Source organism: Rhopalosiphum maidis, chromosome 3 (genome assembly GCF_003676215.2).
Source record: "Rhopalosiphum maidis isolate BTI-1 chromosome 3, ASM367621v3, whole genome shotgun sequence".
NCBI classification, from domain to species: domain Eukaryota; kingdom Metazoa; phylum Arthropoda; class Insecta; order Hemiptera; family Aphididae; genus Rhopalosiphum; species Rhopalosiphum maidis.
In genome coordinates, this window is record NC_040879.1 from 49677889 (window position 1) to 49694822 (window position 16934).

Below are 16934 nucleotides of genomic sequence, written 5' to 3' on the forward strand. Positions count from 1 at the left end.
CATAACCAACTAATATTTTAAAATGTATATGTTTTTTATACTTACCTACCTGTAGTAAATGAAGTGTAATACACTAATACCGTATTAGTGCAGATGCAGAATGAGTATAGATCGCTATATGTGCCTAATTATTTTTATAGAAGGTGCATGGAATCTTCTCTGAGAAATGTGCTGCAAAATATATATTTTAGATATTAATGTATTGTAATATAAAATAACAATAACTGTCAAAGACTTTTCGAGTTTTGCCGGACAATCAAAAATTTTAATTTTCTAATTTATTGTAATTATTGTTTCAATACCTAACAATAGCGACAAGTCGTTTTATCTAATAGATATACCTAAGATTTTCAAATTCTAAAAACAAAATTGTTTAATACCATTAAAGTAGTCATAGTCAAGATACAAGATTGAATTTTATAAAAAAAAGTCATATAATAATATAATTTCGATTAATTGTAATGAGTTTGTATGACTTTAAATTAAAAGTAGGGGCTATCCTTTGAAAGGCTAATCCATAAAGACCCCTTAATTTCCTTCCCACTTAGTACCGTTGCAACCATGAAGACTTGTGCACGCCTATGCATATTCATATTATTAAGAATTTAAAACAAAGTTTATTTTATTTAACATTATTATAATGTACATACTACAATTATAGTCGTATATCATTAAGTTTAGTTATAGTAAAAACATATAAGCTTATTGTAATATGAGTCAACTGCATCTGCATGAAAAATTGCATTTGCGTATAATATGTTTCCAAAGAATTATTAATTATGCTATGTAAAATGTATTCATAATTGTCGATGGTGATTATTTGACAACGTACTATTTTTTTATAGATAACATTATGTTGTTTTAGGCTAGCGAAATGTTATTGTCTTTGCACCGCATCATGTCTATTGTATATACGCAAACATTGATGCTGAGAACAATGAAAGTCACGGAGAGCTAAATTATTATTATAATATAAACTGGAATGTTCTTGTTTGTCACTCCCACATTAAGGTTTTGTTTTGTTTTGTTTTTTTTTTTTCATATACGTTTTATTATATTATTTTATTATATGCCTTCTTCAATACAGAGTGATCAATTTCACTTAGTGTTACCTATGTTCATTTTCTCAGTCAATTCGGTTAACCTACCGACTATAAATAAATTATTTTAAAATGTTAATAGGAACACATAATATATGAATTAAAAATATAGGTAATAAATTTATCAAAAAATGTATATTTTTTATAAAATTAATAACTATATGTTTTTATACTTAAAGGTTTATAATTCTATTTTTCTTAAAATTTTGAATGCATATTTATATGGTTAATTAAAATGTATCTTATTCCGATTTATGAATCACTTAAACAAAAAATGAATAACAATTTTAATTGCATTGAAATATTACCAACAATCTTAGTACCTAGGTAACAAATTTGATTTTAACAAGTATAAAGTTCCTTGAAATATAATGCATTTCTCTCCAAATAGTAGGTAACAATATAAATTTATCAAACGTTAAATTGGCTGAGAAAATTAGAACATATGTATATTATAATATACCTAGATGATTTATTTTTTATTCAAAAAAAAAATCGATTAAGTGGTAGTAGTTTAATTGATGCATTGAATTGCTTTGAAATACATTGAATCAGCTATAATACTTAAAAACAAATATATTTCATATAATATACACAACTATTTTATCATGTTTGTTTGTTTAAGGCTGGACAAATTTGTTATGCAGTATTATGTGTGTTTTCGTATATTGCTGCTGGTCATAAACGGACAATTAGTCAAACTTATAAAGACAAAACACAACGAAAATTGTCAACATACTCAGCCGAATCAAGTGAAAAATGCTAATGTCTCAGGACATTATTACAGGTGTTTAATATACCTAAATATGTAAACAAGGAAATATGGTATTTAAAATTAAGTAGAAATTCCTATTTGTTTATTATTATATAGTTTTGATGTTCAATGGCTATTCATGTTTAAATGGCTAAATAACTTTCGTAACACCATTTTTTTAATTAGATTTATTTAGATTATTTATAACTTTACTAAATAATATGTTTTTTTTTTTTTTTAAATATATAGGATAAAAAATATTATTATAATTATTATATTATCATTTACTATAATCTTTATAATATTAGGTAAAGAAAAAAGTACCTAATAACAGATTAGTTATATTTTCTTAAACTTATGCAATTGTTAATTTCTTGCAAATACTTAACAAGTTTAAGCAACCATGTTATGAACATAAATATATATACATACATATATACATATATATATATGTGTGTATATATATTAATAATTGTAGGTACATGCAAATATTTAGAGCATTATAATAATGTATAGTTGTATCAAATTTTATTTTAAAATTGTCTTTGTTAATGTGTTATACATATAGCTATAACATGTGTTTAATGTGGTGTTAATTTTATCAAATAAAATACATATGCATTGTTTAATACAATTATTGCTGTAGGTATACCTACTAGGTACCTACTATATTTTATGTAAAAATATACAAAAAAATTTTTTTAGTGAGCAACATATTAAATTCAATGAGTCATATCAAAGTTGAGGTTTCATGTACAGTTCAATTAAAACAAAAATGTGCTGTTTGCCCAACAACTATTTGTTTACAATATTTAAAAATATGAATATTAATTGTTTATAATCAATCAAGATCCATTGCATTTATTTATAAAACTTAAAAAACAATAATTATACTATTTATATAATATAAAACTTGGAACGGTTTCGAAGATTGTTGAATGTTTTTACGACTAATTATGAACGATATTACTGCTCATCTACAATACGAGTATCCTGGTTATTAATAAAATCTATTAAACATTAAGTGGAATTTGTAAAGTTTGACTAAAAAATGTATTACTAGATGATTAGACTGAACCTTTCATTTATCATCTATTGTTATCAATATTGAGTTGTGTACAACATGTGTGGTGCTGATTTTAAGTTAATACTTATCAGTGGGTGGTGTCTGTTGGGTCCCCTAGTTGAAAATGTGATATGATATACTAAATAAAGAGTCAATAATGATCTGAAATAATTAGTTGTATTATCGTATAATGCATTTATGCATTCATAACTTAAACATTTAAAAGATTATTTACAAGAATTGTTTGATGCCCTCTCCCCTTCCCATTGCTACTTACTGTAATAATAGTGGTGGGTGGGTACATGGGGTATTTTGAACTTGCCTCCAGAAAATTTTTAGTTTGCCATGTCACTGATACTTAATAATTCTGCGCACCCAGCAATTATCTACTGTGAGCAGGGATACACAGGGTTAGCAGGGTTACGTACACAGAAAAAAGTTTTGGGGGTGTTTTTGAAAATTAGTTATTGAAAAGTAGAACTTTTTTTAATAAATATACAAAAAAATTTTATGAAAATGAAGTATACTTAAAATACTTTTTTTAGATACAAACATTAATCTAACAAAATTAATATTAAAATTGAATAAGTAAATAACCATGCAAAAACCCAAGTATTTCGGGGGGTGTTTGAACACTCAAAACACCTCCCTGGCTGTGAGTAATCCATTTCCCAAATATGACTAAGGTTTAATGGGTATATTAATATTAGACAATAGTTTGATAGCCCTGTCCCACTGTGTAATAATAAAATTTATTATTATATAAGCATATGTGGTCCTTAACAATTATAATTACTTTTAAAAGTAATTTTTTTTTTTTTAATTTAAATTTAAATATTTATGAATATGGACTAAATCTATTTCGATAGATGAGAACAACACTAGTCGCATGCACCATTATCTAATACAGTGAAAACTCTATAACGAATTTGAAGGGACCAAGAGATTTCTTACATTATAGAGTTTTTTTAATAGAGTATAGGAAGATAGAGGGTATAAGAATTATATAATAGATTATAAATCAAACCAACCATTATAATGTAATATTTATGTTACATAGAATTTTTCGTTTTTAAGAGTTTTTACTATAATAGATAATTGGAGACCAATATTAAGTTTATGGAATTGAAAAAATTTAACAAAAAAAACTATGAATCTTACATGATGGCTACATTTTAAGCAGTCTATTTGATTTAATTTATAGAACAATAAAACTTGAAACTAGAACTGTAAAGTAAAATTTTATTTATAGACCATCTATACAATTGAATTACAATTTTAAATATAAACATTTTAATTTAAAAATTATATTAGACGTAATAACATTTTCAATTAAGCACTATAAAATATTGTTCTTTAGACTTATTAGTAATAGTGAACTTGTACTCGATGTAATACCTTAAATCAGCGGTCCCCAACCCATGGTCTGCAGCACACAAGTGAACCGTGAGCAGCGTAGAACTGGGCCGTGGACCATACCACAATAACATTAATAACGTATTTATTTAAAATAATATTATTGTATATTTTTATTATATACCTTATAGTATTATACATATTATATATACACGTTTATTATTTGCTATTAGTCATTAGTGGGCCTTAAAGATTTTTTTACAAAAATAGTGGTCCACACAACTTTTATTAGGTTAGGAACCGCTGTCCTAAATCAAAACATGAAAATTTAGTATTTCAATACAAAGTCCATAATATTGTTTTGAATAATGTTTTATAATAAATATCAATTACATATTTAACTTAAATCCTATCCCATTATTTACTCAATGTAACCACTTAAATTATTTATTATAAGGCAAAGACTACATCTCACATAAAATAACAAACAGTCATTGTTAATTATATTCATGTACAATTTGGCAACAGTAGGTATTCAATTCACCTAATATACATATGATTGCATCAGCCGCGTACATAGTACAAATAAATATAATAACAAATATAATTACATTAGACAAAAAAAAAAAACCAAAATAATATCAACAAACATTTCAATATTTTTATATTGGTTGCTTATCGTCGACAATGAGATTAACAATGATTAAGACTACAATTAACTTAAATGTTATTATTTTGTTTTCGTTTTTGATGGATATATAAAACTAGTAAATGTGGATGGATATTTAAACTGTTGATACATGCCACTTGAATTGTTGCTACCATTTTTACTATTTGATCCTGTAATTTTATAAGATGCACCAGATTTTGCAGTTGATGTAGTAGTAGTTATATAAAATAAATAAACTCGTAAATGATCACATATTTCTTTACAGACAAACATTGAGTACACTGCTAAATCAATAACAGTCCATGCCTGTAATTATAAATTTATATTTAACATTAATATTTATCAAAAAAAATAGAATATATGAAATTATTACCATGCAAACACACAGTACGTAGTATTCTGGCAAAATAGAATCAAAATATTGATTTAAAAATAACATAGCTGGGCCTATAAGCGTGGAATCAATATATTCTATTGGACTTTTAGTCATATGAGCAATCTAATAACAGAAGACAAAATTAAATTGTAAAGTAAAAATAAAAATGTTATATTAAATAAAGCTTATTTACCACAAGTTTATTTGTTATTTTAGCAGTCACTAAACCAAATGCCATTATGTAAAGTACAGGATGAGTTTCATAAATGTTTTCAGTACTCTTGCAACTAATAATATATCCAGGGACAACCACTAACATAAGAGGAATAGCAGGAGACAAAACACTGGTACCCTAAAATTAATGAATAATGAAAATTTATTTAAGTTTTAAATAGTTATTTGACTTACAGCTACTGAAGATCCATTTTTGCCAACACCACCAGTAAGTATAACTGATAAATTTGATTTGGCTAAGACCATTGATATAATTAATGTCGTAAGTAGTAATACAAACTTGAGTTTGACATTGAAAAAAGGAATCTAAAAATAAAAATGTATTATAATATATTAGTACATTATATCAAGAAAAAAATTGTTAACATTAATATAGAATACAAACATAGCATATAACTACTAAAGATATAAAAAGTAATATTATTAAACTAGATATGTACACATATAATCTAGAAATGTTAACTACTATTACAACAACACAATACAAAGTAAGATAAAAAAATATATATTTCTTTTTAGTGACAATAAATAAAAACACTGATACCAGTGCCACATTAAGTATGCATTGGTGACAATGCAAGCATATATTATATAGCCCATTTAATAGATAATTGATATGTCCAGATATTTTAAGTAGATTTATAATTTTATTGAATGTAAATTTCTGAACTATAATTAAAAAAGAGTACGTTTCATAATATCCAAAAATAAAACATATTTTCATATATTATTTTGAAGTAAATGTATTTTCTTAAATATTCCGTACTTTTATATTTTACTTATTTGGATATTGACAATAATTAGTGCTAGAAAGATTTATATGCAACAGCATGTTTTTATGAGACTTCTGATTATTGATTTTGTCAGTAATGTCCGTGAATCATCTTAATATGAGATAAATGGTGTTTTTTATTTTACATGTTTTTGCATACTATTGCATATATTTAATAAAAATGAATATTATTGCATACTTCGATTATAAGAATGCAAAAAATGCATGTTCTATAGTATATTTTGTAATTAATATGAAAGTCTACTAATTATAATAAACACGAGGGATCAACTTCTTGAGTGTAACGGAAGAATTGTAGATAAAGTTAAAAACAAAATATCCTTGGTTTTACAAAAATATAAAGGATTAAAACTACAAACAATAAATAAAATATTAAATGGCGAATCAGACTATGACAATTTCAGTTGTAATTTAACACTAGGATAAATTTCTTTATTTAAATATGCGCCAACTACATCATGTGACAAAAAATATATTTAATCTGTCATAAATCATAATAAATAAGTAAACAATTTACTATTTTTACTATTCAATCTATTTTACTCTAATGACTATAGTTAGCATTTGGACTCGTTAAGATTTTTTGACTTCTCTATTCAATATTTTTCTCTTTTATAAAAAAAAAAATAAATTTGAAAACTTGGTATTAAATATTTCTTGTTTTTAAATATATTTTGGCAAAAATTAATAGAAAAATATTAACATATTTTAACTTTTTATTATATAAAATTCATGCTCTAATAATTAATAAATAATTAGTTCAGTAGATAAGTATTAAAAACACATTTTAACACAGGTGATCCATAATTACAATTTCAGTAGATTTAACCATAATAATAGTATAATATATTTTAAGTCAAAATGATCGTATTATATACGGTATGAGTTAAAAAGATGTCAGTGTACTATTTGTTTTCTCTTTAGCTAATGCATTACATAACAAATTTTAGTTAAGAAGAACTAATCTTCTGTAGTTAGTTTTAGTATAAGAATAAAATTAGCTATTATCAAACTTAAAGTTAAGAACAATATCAGTATTTTTATGTTGGTTTTTTTTACAATATTTTAATTTTAAAAAGAGATATAAGCATTTTAAATTTTATATACTGAAATACTTATAACTTTCATAAAAACTAAAATATTGTACAAAAAACAAAATAAAAACATGGATGTTCTTAATTTTGATTTTGATGCTATTTCATTTCAATCAATTCACTTATATTTAATCAATAACACAAAGTGGGTTTTACTTAATGTAAATAATATACTATGTTGCATGCAAGCCAGAGAGAAAACAAATAATGTACTGACGTCATCTTAATGTAATATGTATGACACCCCCCAGCACCCTTGGTAAATGCAACACTGGCTGATATTAACATATAATAATTTGATAATTATATACTGTTGTTTAAACATTTCTACAATGATCACGTTAATCAACTTATTAACTTATAAATATTTGAAAATGTTTTTTTCTGTATAAGTGCACTATCTTGTTTAATTTATTACTCACTGTTATATGATTAGGTACTTACTTCATAATCCCAAATACCTGTACCAAAAACAGCAGACATTAAATGAAGAAATATAATAGATAGTTGTGTTTCCGTGACATCAAATTTACCAAAACGTAATGTACCTAAGTCATAAGTAAAAATAGTAACAAATTAAAAATATATTACTAATCTAGAATAATCTTACTTTTTTGAAAAATTTTAACATACCAGAAACATAAGTCTGCCAATGAGCAAAATAAAATAAAGCAACAGCAAAAAAACTTTGCAAAAACATCCATGATGGGTATTCTCCTAGTTTTACTGACACACAGGCTGACAATGTAATGAATACTGAAATAAAAATTATTAACATGGATCTAAAATAACATTTAAATTTATTTTACCAGTAGAAACAGAATCACAACCATGATCAAATAATTCTCCTAAAGGTGAAGAAGAACCAGTTCTTCGAGCTTGCTTCCCATCAATAGCATCTAAACTCTGATAAACAAATAAACCAAAACCACACAAAAAACTTGCCCATCTAGGAATCTGAAAATGTTAAATAAAAGGACATTAAAATTAAGATACAAGTAAAAATATACAATTACTTAAAACAATTTTTTTTTATTTAATAATAAATGCACTCATTTACATTTTAAAATAAATACTACACTCAGATCTTAGATCTGAAATACAAAAATATTAAATTCTACACATGTAACCACAACTAATTATTCAACTACCCAAATATCCTAGAAAAATATTTAGCCAAATTAATGCCCAGTAATCGTCATAATAAACTGAAAAAGAAATTACCATCTGACATTACCTTTTAACCAAACTCAGAAGTGTTGTCAGTGTGTGGCTTTCTCCATTTAAGCCACCAAACCAAAAAAAATACTCAATCAGCAATTATGGTTATTATGCTAAAATTTCTTAAGTTATAACAAAAATGAAAAAAGTTAGTAAAGAAAATGATTGAAATTGTAGTATAAATATTAATGTAAGGAATCAATAACTCTATGCACACTTAGATAATAAAATAAAAAATGTATTAAAAAGAAAAAAATATATTCATAAAATTCTAATTTTAATGATGTTGTCTACAAATGATGTAGCTTATGTTATATTATTATTAATGATCAAACATTTATAATTCTCCTTGTAGAACATTTATTAATAATCTTAATAGTTAACTAAAATATTTTTTTTTACTACTAAAATATCTTATAATCAATACTAATATAATAAAGCTGAAATCCTTTAGTTTGTTTTCAAGCAATATTATCCAGAACTATCAGTCAGATTTATTAAGTTATGTTTGCATTTTGTTAGCCTAATTCTTGAAAAAGGTTATAGGCTATTAATTATCACGTTACAATTTTAAAGACGAAAAAAAAAGAAAGCTTAACTAAAAAAATAGTATGGATGTGCAATTTGACAAAAGTAGATAAGGGGCCGACAATGTCTAAAGTCATTTTTAAAAAGTCCTATATAAGAGATGATATTTTTTTATAGGCAACAAAGTGAATGAAGATAACCAGGGCTGGCAAGAACTTTTGTGGGCTCCAGGGCTGATCGATTCTAGGCCCCCTTTACTTACACATATTTGTCTGACATGATAATACAATTAAATACATATTGTACAAAAGTGAATACAATACAAATATTTAAGATTTATAATATGTAAACATCAAGAATATAGTAATTTGGTTCAATAATCATTTTGGGAAAAAATAAATACCAACACTAAAATAAACAAAAGTAAAAACCAATTATATCCTTAGCTTCTTGAGATAGTGCCTGATCCCTTACCAGTGGCCTAGCCAGGGGGGGTTTTGGGTGTTAAAATCCCCCCTCAGCTTTATTTATATCAAAAATATAATGTTTATAATATAAGAATACAATAATTTGGTTTTGGTAAAATGTATTCTGTTATGTCGTATTCAGACACTACCACAGTTTAAAATAAACTTTATCTTAGATAGTGCACACTACTACTATTGTTATTTGTAAAAAGAAAAAAAATTATTTTAAATAAATATTTAGAAGTTAAAGATATATTATAATTTATTTGAATAATTTATGAGTACATTTCAGGAAGTGTGAAATCCTTTGCAAGTTAATTGCGAGTAATTTAGAATTAAATATATAATATTTTCTAAAATAGTATCTATGATATGGCAAATGATTATAAAATAATTTTGTAAAAAAAGTGTCACAGGCCCTGAGGTTTTAGCCCTTCCTGCCCCGCCATCTCCCTGGCCCTGAAGATACCTAGTTAAGGCCAGTTAATGCTTTAACTAGTTAAGGAATACATTTTTTATAACATATCCAAAAGATTAAAATTTGAAATTATTCTACTTATACAACTATGTTTACAAAAATAACATCAACAATGCATAATTTTAATTTAATTTATGCAAATAAATTTTATAAAAAAAAATAATAATAGTAAGATAAGAAATGTGTTTGGTCTAATTTAATAATAATCTATTAAAATATATACTTCATTAGTTATTATTATAATACAGTTTTTATACAGTAACAAATTAAAATATGGTTAGTTCATAGATAATGATATCTAAATTATCTTTATGGTTTGTATAACTCGTATAAAACTGTAATACATAGTTGTATATTTAAGTAAAATAAATATAAAATTTGATAATAATATTATGATATTATTTAGTTATTAATACCAATAATTATTAGTAATGGTATAACAAACCAAAGCACAAAAAAAATATAAAATCAACATTTTAATTAATTTTACAATTATATAAATCTCACAAAATATATTAAAAATTTTTTTACAATTTACATTCTTGTTAAAATAACTTTCATCATTTGAAATATTTTAATTTATTATATTTTGAAATCATACACAAGTTGTCTATAACTCAAAGAGCAATTTATATGATTGATTGTAATATAATTTTATTTTAGAATATATATGGGCAGAGCTCTTTAATACAATTAACAAGTAGATAAAAATGAAAATAAAGTACTATATGACACAAATGCAACAGTATACAATTGAAAAATATAACATAAATGTATTGTACATATTTTTAACAACAATGTAAATAATGACATACTTCATGAAATTTAATTTTATATTAACAAATTAATTTGTCTTTTCAATTCAAATATTTAAAAACTTAATCTTGGTATTGATTACTAAGATATCTAGTAATTTATTAAAATGCAGGGGGGAATACTGAATAATAAATAATAAATATCAAAATTTAAAGTTTAATTAAAATGATATTACCTTAGAAAAAGTAAAATAATTTCAGAAAGTTGAAATCTATAGAATTTGAATACCTATATAAGAAGTAAATTAATTAAAATCTTTAAAATTGCTATTATTTAATAAATATTAATTGAAAATAACAATTATGAATATTATTCTTATTTGATTTCAAAAATATTTTTCTGTGTTTTTAGGAAATGTCTATAAAAATTACTAGTTTATACACAATATTATCTTTATAAAGTTATAAAACTCAGAAATTATTAATATTATTGCTACTAAATAATTAGATTTCTTTATGAATAATGTATATGTATGTAATGAAACTAAAATTGACAATATTTTTTAAACACTGCAATGGAGAAATAAATATCATGTTTACATAATATTATGTAACATCACAATAATATTATCATAAGTATTTATCCCCACAAAAAACTTTTTTAGAAATGAAAAATAGTTTAAATCAGCAATGATTTGCATACATTTAAAATAAAAAATTGGAATTAATGTTTTTGTAATGTTTCAATATTCTTCTGACATCATGCTCATTTTATATAATGTACTAACAATATAATCAATTATTTTTAATGTTAAAAATTGTGTAAATTAAATTATTATTAGTGGATATAATATGTCATAAGAAAGAACATCTGTGTATGTAAACTTTAAAGACACTGGATTTTTGTTTCAATTGAATGTTTATATAATTATTAATTATGCAAGTTATAAATATTTTAGGAGAAATATATTGAATGCTAAGCAAAAAATACTAGATTCTAGAACAAACAGTAGTTCACTAATCAGTAGAATTAGCAGTACAAAAGTAACATGTTTCTCTAATAATTGATTACACATAACATTCCAATTATTTTTTTATTAAGTGAAAAATAATATTGTATAAATAATACAAAATATACTGGCTGTATTTGAATTTTATTATTCGAAATATTACTTGTATCCAGGGCTCATGAGTTCATGCCCTAAAAAATGCTTAAATAAGTATGCACTTATGCACTAAAAGCTGGCAAAATATGCATTGAAAGATGCCTTTAAAAATTCAGAAATATGCATTTATATGCACTAAAAATCTAAAACTATGTACCAAAAATATGTAGATAAAGAAAGAAGAAATTATAAGTAAATTTTGGAATAATAAAAAATGTCCATTCATATTTGTCACAATAATGACTGAAATATCAAGAATACATCACTGTAAAACTATTAAGAAGATTAGAGTAAAAGACTATGTCATATAACATGTTTTCCACTAATTACTTAATGCAAGCTACGAATACATTACGTACACGCTTTATCTGCTCCATACGTTTTATTTTTAATAATTTTATGTTGTAAGAACTCTAATATATTTAAACTGGGCAAAAATATAAATTATTGCATTTTAATCAAATTTTGGTAAAAATACTCTAAATATGCTCAATAAAATAGAAAAACGCATAAATATGCCAAATAGTTTAAACAAACCTCTAAATATGCAAAATATGCAAAATAAAACTTCATATACTCAACCACGGTACCTTGAAATTGATTTCCATGTCACCTAGCATTGAATATGACTTAGCAAGATTGATAAGCATGAACTCACAATCCCTGCTTATATCATTAAAATTAAAATTTATCTTCAAATATAACTCGTATAGTTAAAAGATTTGATATATATATTTAATAAGTAATAGGTAGTTAATATTAAAATAGGTATATAAAACTTTTTGATAATGATTTAAATTGCTCTAACATTACAAAAGGCTCATTTACTAAATTTAACTATTATATTGTACCTAGATTATAAAAAAATATTAAGCAATAAATAATATAACTTCTATTATTTTTATACAGATTTTAATCAAAATGTAATATACATTCAAACCTAATCCTTATTTTTTTATTCTTATGTTTGTTGGTAAAACCATAAATGAAAAACTAATAACTAGATTTTGTATTTCATTGCATTTGCATTTTTTTATTTTCAAGTGCTACTGTTACACAATGAAATTTTTTCATATGACCGTCATTTTATGTTGAATCAACTTATTTATAATATAAAATAATTATTAAACAATAATTCGACCAATTATTTTATTATTTTAAATACACTTTCAAAAAAAGGTTTGGTATTTTTAAATTATAAATGCATTATTAATTGATATTTAAACCATACTATTAACAACATCATCAACTAACTTAAAAGTAAAAAAATAAGGTTAATATACAAAATGTTAAAATTGCATATATCTTAAACTGTTAGATAAGCTAATACTTTTAATATTAATGAGTCATAGCAATTAAAAGAATAACCTTGTATAATAAATTGAGTATAATATATTTTTCTTTTTAACTATTAGTCTATATCAATTTCAATTAAATCTAATGCAAATTTCCACTTACTTCAGAATTAGCATTTGGACTATAACGTATAATCACCAGTGTAGTAACAATATTTACGATCAGTCCAATTAGTGTAATTAAGTTTGGTGCCAACCATATGGGTGTTTTTAATACTAGCCAATTCCAAAAAGGTTGCAGATATGCATCGGTAAGACTTCGGCTCTCACACTTATATGTGTGTTCACTAAGTTTCTTGAGTTGAACTGGCAATAGTATTTTATTTTTTGTAAAACTAAACATTTTGGTAAGGATGCTTGAGTACCGACAGTGCATCAATGGCTAAATAATGACAGATGTGTGGTTTTTTATAAGTTTCGGTGTGGCTACTGCATCATGAAGATATGTCTAGAACAAAAATTTAGTGTCAATAATCGTAACATAAAAATTACCAAGTCGCAGTCACAAATACTGAAATCAGTATTGTTATTATTATGTAATTATTATATTATTGTCACTGACAAAAGGAAAAACAAAAAGCAATTACGAAAAAAATCGCAAGTATTTCTAAGTACTTACATCATATTTTGTGCGGTCAACAACGAGCCATTTTTGTTCTTAGAAAACGTATAAACATTACATTTATCGCATTCGATCAAATATGTAAGTTTAAACTTTAACCTCTAACCAAAACACGACCAGACTCGAATAAAATATGAAATAATAATACGTTTTAAGTGTGTTGTGAAATATTACATGAAAACGATCGAGACCCACTGGTTATCGATAATGCTCGCCGGATATCAATCGGACCATATTCGTTTGGTTAGTGATAACACCACCGCTGTACCAAACGTCTCGCCAACAGCATGCTACGTCATGCCGTGGCACGACGACAACGACGACGGCAGCTGGCCGTGTTGCGGTTCCGGAATATTGCTATCGATACACATCAGCAATCGCCTAACTGTCGGTCGAGTTCTGATAAGAAAAAATATTAACTATTGAATGCGATTTTTTACTACAACATAATTATTTTATTATACGACATTACGACAAATTATTTTGACATTTGACATAATTTTATTATTATTATAATTGCATACACATTACTTCCGTACAAACTATTCGACTTTAATATTGTAATGATGTTCTTCACTGATATCATACATTTAATTATTTAATGAATAAGTACATTACAACTTATCCAACTGAATTCAAAATCGAATAATAATCGATTATCTCCCTATCTAACTGATATTTTCATTGATTTTAATTGTTTAAACTTAAACTTAAGAGGACGTCATACGCGCATGTGCTGTCTCCGTCTTACTAATGTACAATACCTATAGCAAATTTGCGTTCAGCAAAATCCATGCTGTTAGCTTTTAATATTAGAACGTTTTCTGGCATAAATGCTAAATGCAATTTAGTTTTTTTGTAGCTACTTTGTTATAATAATATATGTCTGTTCTTTTTACATATATTTTTTTTTTTTTGAATATAACGTGTTTGAAATGTTTGAATTCTTTGAATCTCAACGTGTATGAAAACATTTGTTTTTGAAAAAACTTCCAACATAAAAAATTATTTTTTAAAAATGTTAAGATTCAGTATAGGTAGGCATTTGTTATATAGTGGTATAAGCTATAATTATAGCCTATAAATGGTACAATTAATAGATGTGTACTCTAAAAAATATCGAAATAAGTAACTATTTTTCAATTATATATCCAAAAAAAATAGTAAATACTTACCCAGTGATTATGACACTGACAAAATAAATCATAACAATGTGTGATACAACTAACGTGATACATATAAAGTATAAACCTATATACCTTCCCAACTGAATTACAGCAGTTCTTACTGTTTCATACGGAGGTTTAACCGGTTTAAAATTATTATCATTAGATAGACGTTTAGAAATTTAGAAACTTGGAAGATAATTCGATGTATTTTCTTTATTATACCTACGCACTATATTTTCTATTTAGACATTTTCCATTTTCAGTTTTATAGCGTACCTCGTACGACTACTTCATGTCTACATAAGTAGCTACCTACTGTTTATTTTAATAATACAATTGAGATTCTGAAAACAGATTTAAATTCGTCATGAAGTCTTAAATGTTCTGTTAAATTTTTCTGAATTTCCAGTTTATCTTAATAAATAATAAATTATAGTGAACAAGACATGCATAATATACATATACTTAAGACTTAACACATATTTTAGATACATGCAATAATATTTAATATAATATATTATATTATATACCTAAGTCTTATTTTATAATAAATTATAATTCCAGCTTAAATTTATTAGTAATCTACCTATAGTAATATCAAATATTTTGTTTCATTACGTGGATAGCTATATCATTCGATAAAACAATTACACGATATCAAATTTTAGTATCCATATCGGGAAAAGATATTCACTTAATGACATTTTTGAACATTTCAGATTTGAGAAACTGAGTAGATTAAATAAAAAATACCTACATATATTGACGAATAATCGGAAAATTGTTGATTTTTATTTAAGAATATGCATAAACCTTATAATAAGGACAATAAGGTATAACGTATATGAGAATATGTTACAGTTAAGACAGGTATACAATATAGTTCATCTGTATCATTAGGTAGTGTTATTACTTATTATAAATCAAAATATTTTATCACATTGATTCGGATAAAAAAAAATGGTGAGAAAGTGGGTATCGCTATGCTGTATAATAGAGATGGAGAGTAGGTCACTATAATGGATGTGTTAAATTTGAATGTAATGACAGGTATCATTGTAAACGAAAAATACTGAATGGACATGATTTGTCAGTCTATCATAATTAGTAGGATATATTATATTATAAGCTATATTTAAATTGTAATATATCATTATTTTACACGATTTCGTAAAAATTTAAATTTCGTGCACTCGTAAAATTTTTTCTATATTGACACATTTAGTAAAAATGTCAAGTATTTACAATTATTCGTTTTTGAGTTACAGAAAATAAAAAAAAATATCGATTTTATCGAAAACTGATAATGCGTAAAAATTTCGTTTTATCCTTATATTTTTAGGGTTTTTCCTGACATTTTTGAAAACTACTAAAAAATTTTTACTTTTAACCCTCCAAAGTACCAATTAGAGGGGCTGAAATCAAAAATCAAAGCATTATTATTTCTACTCCAACACGTAATGACAGACATACATAATTGTAAAATCAATACATTATTCACTCAATTCATTTATTCATTTATTTCAACAATTAATAATTATTGATATTTAATACATTTAATTATCAATGGTAATAGATATATCATATATGTTTATCATACATCGATTAGATTTAAGCACATAACTGATATTACAGTATAACACCTATAATAATATAATATAGATTATTATTTGAAATTGAATATTTAATTTTAACAAAAAAGGACGTCATACGTTGTTACGTTAAACAGC

The 16934-nt window shown here is 24.6% G+C and overlaps 2 protein-coding genes across 9 annotated transcripts in view; one reads left to right on the plus strand and one right to left on the minus strand.

The window, feature by feature from the left end:
• LOC113558565 (MAP kinase-activating death domain protein) overlaps positions 1 to 2348 on the plus strand; it is a 36063-nt gene extending 33715 nt beyond the window's left edge. For 3 of the 7 annotated variants that reach the window (XM_026964060.2, XM_026964061.2, XM_026964059.2), the window contains exon 33: positions 1726 to 2348. In XM_026964060.2, the coding sequence (XP_026819861.1) occupies positions 1726 to 1866 (141 nt within the window). In that variant the 3' untranslated portion in view covers positions 1867 to 2348. Of the gene's footprint in view, positions 1 to 865; positions 1012 to 1725 lie in introns of all 7 variants that reach the window. The other 4 variants (XR_003405657.1, XR_003405658.1, XM_026964057.1 and 1 more) reach the window with 2 other exon arrangements.
• A 2404-nt stretch (positions 2349 to 4752) lies between these two features.
• On the minus strand, positions 4753 to 14322 carry LOC113557302 (cholinephosphotransferase 1). 2 transcript variants are annotated; one of them, XM_026962753.2, is made up of 9 exons: positions 14033 to 14322; positions 13517 to 13861; positions 8253 to 8400; positions 8077 to 8199; positions 7888 to 7991; positions 5731 to 5862; positions 5516 to 5674; positions 5320 to 5445; positions 5007 to 5252 (listed from the first exon to the last, which is right to left on the minus strand). In XM_026962753.2, exons 2-9 carry the CDS (start codon positions 13787 to 13789, stop codon positions 5007 to 5009), a joined length of 1311 nt encoding a protein of 436 aa, XP_026818554.1. In that variant the 5' UTR covers positions 13790 to 13861; positions 14033 to 14322. The 2 variants fall into 2 exon arrangements, with proteins under 2 accessions (XP_026818555.1, XP_026818554.1); XM_026962754.1 differs by lacking the exon at positions 14033 to 14322 and having other exon boundaries at positions 4753 to 5252; positions 13517 to 13789.
• Between the last annotated feature and the right edge of the window lie 2612 nt (positions 14323 to 16934).